Source organism: Nannospalax galili, unplaced genomic scaffold (assembly GCF_000622305.1).
Source record: "Nannospalax galili isolate Female #2095 unplaced genomic scaffold, S.galili_v1.0 scaffold635, whole genome shotgun sequence".
Taxonomy (NCBI): Eukaryota; Metazoa; Chordata; class Mammalia; order Rodentia; family Spalacidae; genus Nannospalax; species Nannospalax galili.
The window spans coordinates 1363227-1371699 of record NW_008335836.1 but is presented as its reverse complement, the minus strand read 5'-3'; the positions used below and the strand labels follow the sequence as shown (position 1 = coordinate 1371699).

Genomic DNA, 8473 nt, shown 5'->3' with positions numbered 1-8473 from the left:
TGATCCCCGAGTGTCATTCCTGTGGTACCTTTTCAAACTACACCTATATTGGGGGAAGATACTTGGGAATGGTTCCAGGTTCGTGTCAGGGTTCATCTTTTGGCAAGGGTTCATACGTGGAATAAGAAGTGATGGGTAGGAAGAACAAGTGTCCTAAACAGCTGTATGAAAATGAGACACATCCTGAGATCCCTTTTTGCCTCAAGTGGCCTTGGAAATCTGGCTTAAGTTCTTTGTTTTCTAATGTAATGAGTAGAAACCTAAAGGAAACATACGCTTCCCTAAGAATTGCTTCCATTTTCCTATCTCTGTTCTCTGTAAGAATTCTCTGAACAAAGTAGCAATTTCTGTGTTCCTACAACATCTAAATTGGTGCCTCTGTCATTTCTTATCCCTAAAGAACCAAATACAGAGCAACATACAGAATGTTCAGGAGGAGTTTCAATGGCTGAGAGACATGCTGGACTCTGAGGAAAAGAATGAGCTGCAAAAGCTGAATCAAAAAAGAAAGATGTTTTCAACAGCCCGGCAGAGTCTGAAGGTGAGCAGGTGCAGCAGATGAAGTTGATGGAGGATCTCATTTCAGACCTGGAACATCTGCTACAGGGCTCAACCATGGAGATGCTGCAGGTGAGACTGTAGGAAGTCCCAGAACCTGAGATTCAGGAGCCCTGGAAACTGTGTCCTTGTCTTGTGTGTTGCTGTGTTCTTCCCTGTGATGATGGTAGAGCTCTCAGCTAGTGGGAACTAGCTTATTTCCAAATAAAACTGGAAATCAGCTTTACGTATATGTGACTTGAATTTAGGGGTGAATGAGGTCAGTTTTAGTTAACATGTAGAATGAGAGGAGACACTTGTTTAGCAGTACTCTCGGTTAAAGCTATATAAGCTTTTGAGGAAATATTTTTTACACATAAAGGCCTATCTATCAAGTAAACTATGCATCTTCAAGTGCCCTTCAAAATGGGACTATCCTCTGGAGCCTGGTTAGTCTATCCAGCATTATGTCCTTAAAGAAAGCTTACTCTTGCTCTCCTAGCTGTTATCGGCTGCCGGTACTTCCCCAGCTAGAGTTGAGGCTTTTTCCCCACTTCCCCACTTTTATGCTGAGATTGTTCCAGCTCTAGCTTGCGTGAGTCTTGTGTGTGCTCTCACCATTGCTGTAAGTTCATATGAGTAACTGTCCAGCTCTCTGGAAAACTCTGCTGTTGGATGGGGAAGTATTATCTAACCTGTTCTCCAAAACCTGGTACTGTGTTAACAAATAATTGTCTATCCAGTTACATATCTGCTAAACATAGTGCCATTCAGTATATAATAAATCCCCTCATTGAGAGCCATGAGTGACAGACTTGACTCTTTTCCTAATCTTTTGTGTTTGATACTAGGATCATCTCTATCATCAGCATATCAGGGGGCCATTGAAGATGTGATGGAGCTTGGCAAGTGAGGAGGGTCTGTTATTAACTCATGTTTTCTCCCTTCTCTCTAGGATGTGAGTCATGTCCTAGAAAGTTATGTGTGGGATGTCGAGCTAGGATGGTTCTTGTTTAGTGAGAATTATTTAGGGTCCAACTAAAATATATATGCTCAGATTGGAAGAATTTAGCTGAAGTCTATAATTTCGAATTTCTGTTAAAAAATCTGGCTTTGAGTGCTTTGTAACTACTGAGAATAGATTAGATTCTGTGGTAAGGAAATGAGTTGTAGGTAGTTATAGATGTTGACTTAGTAGTGGGGTTAGGCATAAGGTGGTACAAGTGCTATCAGTACCCCTGTCTTTCTAGAATTTGATTCAGTCTATATATAAGCATCTAGTTCTATTTCTGATTTAAAGGTACCTGACTTGTTTTGCATGAGATATGTCCTCTACGTTTATTAAGTATGCATAATTGTCCACTGTGAAAATGCTGATATATTTATGTCTTTCCCCTGAGAATAAAAGAGACCAGGACTTATTCATGGTTGTATTTAGATTTTCAAACACAGACTTGAAACTCTGGGCATAATATTTTGGTCCAGGGCAAACAATTGATCCAGCTCTATGACATCTTTCACAGAGTGTGGAAAGACAGTATCCTTGTGCCTAAAAGTTCATATTCATCTGGCTCCATCAGGCATTTTTTCTAAAACACAAAAACAATGCTAGCATTAGTTTAATGTTCCTTTCTTCTTTTCCAAATGCTTGACATTTTCCCAGAAGACCTTGAAAACTCAAACCATACCTCAGTCTCCCTGCTGGCAAAAGCTTTGAAGATCATGAACTTCTCCAGGTGGGTTTCCTACACACGATATGCTGTGCTCACACAGGAGCAGTGTCTGCACCCTGACTTTGATCAATTTGGGAGGAATGTACTTTCATGGAAGCTCCTTTCCTAATCTACTTTTTTTCTTCCTCTCAGGTAACCTAGCTGTGCTTTGTTTTAAAATTATTTCTTTGTGTTTTATGATTTCTAGAAGGTAGAGTGCTAGAGGCTAGTTGTTTGATTCTATAAGGGAGGAACTGTGCTTCTGAGAGGTTAGGACCTTCCCTTCTTGTCTCCAAAGTTAGTGGTCTGCCTCAATTCTCCTTCTTCAGCATTCTGAGGAGAATGAAGGGTATCTGAGGTTCCAAATGACAGGAAGTCAGTGGGGTCACAAGGTGTGAGATATTGGAGGTCCTTTTTTTTTTCATCCCTAGGGGTCAGACTTTGAAGCTGGAGAAGCCAGAAACTATCCCCAAAGAACCAAGAAGAGTGTTCGGAGCTCCTGATCTGTGAAGGGTGCTGCAAGTGTTCCGAGGTGAGGAGAGCTAGTTAAGTGGCTTGGCTGTGAGATTCTAGGAGTTACAGGGTCTAAACTGAAGACTATGGTTTCTAGATGTGGACTGAGGGACAAGAGGTATACATATTGTGTGCCATGATGTGATCATACTTAATGGAAAATGATCATTCATCCCTATTCATGAGTTCACTTCCCCATCATAGTTCCTGATCTTTCCTCTCATTGGAGGAGAAATGGATCTTAGTGTGTTTATTTCTTTGCTTGCATTTAATATTGTGAATTTTTGCCATGTCAGTGCTAACAGAAGTCCGACGCTACTAGGGTAAGGAGACATCACAACATCAATGGCCACCCTCCTCTCAGTTTCTTTCAGGGTTTATTTCTCTTTGGGCCTCGTGTTCTAATGCTTGTATTGCTTCTGCCAGTAAAGAGCTACACAGTAGGTTTCTGCAGTGTTCTGCCTCCTGTGCCTTCTGAGCAAAGTTTCCACTTCCCCTTTGATATCACAAATAAGAACACATCTTGTGCTTTAAATAACACTTATTCAACTGTGTGATTTTTCTGCAGTTCCAGTGAAGCTAACTCAAAGCTTCAATCCACACATTGCCATTTCTGAAGACCAGAGACAAATAAAATTTGAACATGATTGGAGATTCTCACTACAGGATCCGGGCTATGATGAGGGTATACTGGGACACCCAGTTATCCAATCTGGGAAACATTATTGGGAGGTGGACGTGTCTAGAAAAGGTGCCTGGCTCCTGGGGATAAATGATGGAAGATGTACCAAACCCACATTCTGTTCAGAGGATGAAATAGGCTACAAACTCAAAAAATGTTCTGATGATACACATGTTCCAAGTTATCAGCCCAAATGTGGCTACTGGATTATAGGACTGAATAGTGAGTCCTCATACAATGCTTTTGATGAGAGTCCAGTCACCTATGATTCCAAACTCTTCAGCCTCTTTCTGACCAATCCTCCCTGTTGTGTTGGAGTTTTCCTAGACTATGAGGCTCACACTCTCTCATTTTATGATGTTTCCAACATCGGGGTTCTCATCTACAGAGTCTCTGCACGTTCCTTTCCCAAGAGAGTTTTTCCATATTTTAAACCTATGTCAATTGCCGATGACAGTATACTGGCCCAGTGACCCTTAAACTCTCACCCATTTCTATGCTGTACGCCTGGCCCTGGTGTTCAGCTCATGGGAACCATTTTAGTGGTTTTTTTTTTTTTTTTCTGTCTCCAGTCTTTAATTTTATAGAAATTAGGATCTGTGCACTTCCCTGAACCGTGTTCTTCCCAATTCCTTATTTGTTGTGAGAGAGCAGTAATTTGTTATTTGGAATGGAATGAGTAATTCCTGGTTAAGTGAGGTTCCCCCACACCACTGCTTAACCTCTTTTCTCTTCATCTTTTCTTTCTTTCTTTTTCTGATGCTAGAAATGAAACCCAGGGTCTTGTGCATGCTGAGAAGACCATGGGCCACTACTGTTTCTGCCTTGCCTTGGGCAAATCTCTATAACCCTTTCTTTTTGCCATCAACCAAAGATTAAAAATGTTTTTCCGCCAGTTTCTATTACTTCTGGAAAGTTACATGTAGGAGTCTTTGGCTATGGGATGAGCCTTCAGCGGGACATCAGTTTGACAATGATCCTCCTTCTACATCAAGGAACTAAGATGAAAATATCACACGTGGCATATGCTAAGAGTACAGACTGTGTGTCCGGAGTATCTAAGTTCAAATTCTGCCTCTCCAGACATCAGCAGTGTAACTGTGAATATTCTTAAATGGCTGTGCTTCTTTTCTGACAGTTTTTATATAAATGATTCACCTGTACCTCTTGTCAACATGAGAAAATAATTTCAGTGCTGGTGAATAGCTCTTGCTGTCAAGCCTGAGAACCTGAGTTCAAGTCCCACACCCCCATGGTACGAGGAAAGAGCTGATTCCTGTATGTTGTCCTCTGACCACCACACACACGCTATCGCATGCACAGACCTAGACACATACACAAACACAAACAGAATAAATATAATTTTAAGAAAGAAAAGAAATTCACTAAAAAGAAATCATTCACTGAGGTGTCTCAATAAATGTTTGTTCTGTTAATTAGTGAGAGAAGCATTCTGTATTGGTGTCCCGTGAAACAGTGGGGAAAATGGGGTAACTAGGTTTTACTTTGCTGAACTCTTCTTATTAGGTCCTTGAAAACTGCTATCAAAACCACCCCAGTTTTGTCATGTATGGCTATATATCTGCATGTTTTTCTTTTGTCACATTTGGGGGTAATTTTTGTGTTGTTGTATATTGATCCCTATCAAATAATTAATTTCTGTGATATTCAGGTTACAATTAATATGGATAATATTAATAAACTTATGTGATATTGTAAAATGTGAACAGAACGTTATTAGGAAATTGTATTGTTTTGGTGGGCCACGCCTGCAATCCCAGCACTGGCAAGGTTGAGGCAGCATGACGGTGTAAGATTGCCTAGGACTGAAGTTACAGACAGTTGTTATCCACCATGTGGGTGCGGGTGAACAAACCCAGGTCCTCTCCAAAACCAGCTAGTGCTCTTAACTGCTGAGCCATTTCTCCAGCCCCGATAATCCTAACATATCCTGAAAATGAATAAATGAGTCACTTCCTCTATTGAGAAAACTGTGGGGCAAAGCAAGAGTTAATACAATTAGAGCATGGTGGTAGAGACAGATTACTCACTAGCCTTAGAAATCCTTGGAAGGAAAAAAGCAGAGAAGGCATGAGAAAGTACTGGTTAAAATTTGGAAAAGGGCTGGGTATAGTGACACATGCTTTTAATACCAGGACTTAGGAGGTATAGACAGGCAGGCCTCTGTGAGTTCCAGAGCAGCCTGATCTATACAGGAAATTTCAGCCAGCTAGGGCTACACAGTGAGACCCTGACTCTAAATAAATAAATAAATTAATTAATTAATTAAAAATAGTATTGTAAATGGCAGGGTGGCCTGAGCCTCTAATCCTGCCATTCAGGAGTTTGAGGTCAGCTTTGGCTACTCATAGTGAGTTCCAGGCTACTCTGAGCTACAGCGCCAAACCCTAATGCCCCACTATGCCCTCCTGGGCCACACACAAAAAAAAAACCTTGTAAAAGAGATTTGCACAATAGTAATAACAGAATAATAGATACATCGTTACATTGTGTGATGACAGTAATGGTGTCCTGCCAGTGCCAGCCGGCCAAGACAGACAGTACCTGAAAGGGGGAGTGAGGATTGAAAGAAAGAAAAGGAGACAGAAAAGATGCTTGGGAGGACTGACAGTGAATACTGCAGCCCTGGTTTATTTCAGCTCCACCTTTTTATACAGAAGAACTCAATTGGTTTCAACAGCTGTTTTTTCCCAACCTGTATCTGAGGGTCAAGGAGTGGTCAGATCAAAGGCTTCTTTGATCCTTTTGTTTACCACTATTGCCTCCAGGTCAGGTATTGTGAGGCTCTCCACATGAACACATCCCTCCTGAATGGGCAGGTTAAGTACTGGTATGCATAACACAAACTCAGTAAACAAGGCTGCCACAGCTCAATGCACATAATAGATTAGCAGCTCCCACCATCGCCCCCTTCTTTTTTTATTTTTATAACCCCAGATTATGATATTATCTGGGACAGAAGGACCGTGCCTGTCTTAGGTTGTCTTCTGCCAGAGCAAAGCCTTACCCGTCATCAACACGTAGCTTCCATCAGCTACGCCCTGTCTTAGGTTGACTTTCTCCCAGAAGATCTTACCCGTCTTTGACTACCAGCCTCTGTTAGGGGAGGGAGCGCAATCTCATATCATGCACAGCTGCCTTGACTTGCCACAGGCATAAATAACTTTACTGCCACCAGATGAAAACAAAGACAGGAGGGAAAGCATGTAAGGAGGCTCTCAGCCTTTTTAGAATATCTGCTGCTGCTTATAGGGTGGAAATGCGGGGAAAATTTTTGTTTTTTCTATTATCTCTTGGCAATAACACGTTGACATTGGTACAATATCCACTTTGTCCCACAAGCACACAGTTATCTACTTGTACACACCCGGGCTTATTTTTAACAAAAAAAATAGGCAACCCGCTTCCCAATCCAAAATAATCATCAGGCGTTTTGAAGCAGGCTAAGCAATTAACCAAGAGTCATTCACAGTCACTACTATCTCTTTTTTCTCCCATATCACGGGGTGCAATGTTGTGCATCAGGAACATAAGTCTAGTATAATTCAGCCACGATCACTTGCAGGAACATCATCATCAGCCATGTCTGTCTCCTCATCATTCTTTTCTACTTTTTTTTTTTTTTTTTGGTGCACATAATAGATTAGCAGCTCCCGACAGTGTCCACAGCAAGACAACAAATCTGCAACAGGTCATCATCAAATGTCAAGCTTGGACCAAGAATGCACTTCAGGTTAGAGCACTAGCTTGGCATTCTTCAGGTTCTGTGTTCAATCCCCAGAAGTCTGAAAAACAATAACAAAGCCTGCAATCCTAGCACTGGAGAGACTGCGGGAGGAGAATCCTGAGGCAGAGCCCAGTATGGGTTACACACTGAGGCCATTTTTGATAAAAAGTAGAAGAACTATTTTGAGTTACAATTACAGTGGTGTATCTGTTTAATATTCCTTACGTCACCTTCTGTTCTAGTAGATTGGAGACCATGAGGAACAAAAGAAGTAATGGGAGGTGCCTGTGCCCAGTGTGGTCTTCCACATTGCTTCCCCTAAGCATTTTCCACTTTTTATGTTAAGAAAAGGTATTATGTACTCCCAGGTTGGCCTGGTCATAAACTCACTATGTAGCTGAGGATGGCCTTGACCTTCAGGGATTACAGGCCTTGCCACCATGCCTGATTTTATGCAGTGCTGAGGATTCATCTCAGGGCCTCATGCATGCTAGGCAAGCTCTCTGACCCCATTCCCAGCCCTAGGTAGTTTTAGTTTCTAATTCAGGTGATGCTGAATGAATCCCAGAAGACTCTGTGAACAAAAGTTCCCAGAAAAACTGTGTCGTAAAACTGAGTGTTCTACAAAGGCGTATCAACTTGATTAGCACTTCAGTGATTGTGGAGAGTTTGTCACAAGTCCAGAGCCAAATTAACATTTATCTTGGGCTACCTTTAGCCTCCTAAATAGCCAATGCTTGCCTACCTTTTTTTTCTGACTTAGCATTGTGTGGCTAACATAAAAACCTTTTGGAACCTATTAACTTGTGGACTACCAGCTTCCCCCAATCGAAAGGTTGAGTGCCATCTGTTAGGGTTCCAAACAGCAGTAGTTTCCCCCCTCCCCAACAGGGACCTCACCTTGACCTTTGGAGTCAAGGGAAACTCTGCTGAGAGGCAGCCTGCCTCTCCTCTGATCTCCAAAGATAAGATAAGCAGATTCTACCTGTTAACCAGAGATTTTAGAAGCTGTTTATCACAACAAGCTTTTCTCTTATCTTAAGAGAGAAAAAGCAAACACTTCCAAACCCTAATCCCAGGTTGGCAGACTGAATGGAGCCAGGCTTTTCCTGCTTCCCCCTCCCTGATTTCTCCCCCAAACATTCCCCCCTTCCACACCCTAAAGCCCCCATATATAAAGTCCCAGCTCACAACCCGTGGGCTGTCATCTTTCCCTTCCCCGAGGGAAAGGTGCCCCGTGCGAAATAAATCTGTATCCCGCTGAGAATTCCATCTGTGCAT

At 42.0% G+C, this 8473-nt stretch overlaps 1 protein-coding gene across 1 annotated transcript in view; it reads left to right on the top strand.

Moving 5' to 3' along the window:
• The window catches only part of LOC103732123 (tripartite motif-containing protein 30A-like), a 50909-nt gene that overhangs the window by 10723 nt on the left and 31713 nt on the right, over positions 1 to 8473 (top strand). The window contains 4 exon segments of the mRNA XM_029562279.1: positions 401 to 500; positions 503 to 630; positions 1493 to 1553; positions 3331 to 3894. Coding sequence (XP_029418139.1) covers positions 401 to 500; positions 503 to 630; positions 1493 to 1553; positions 3331 to 3894 — 853 coding nt within the window.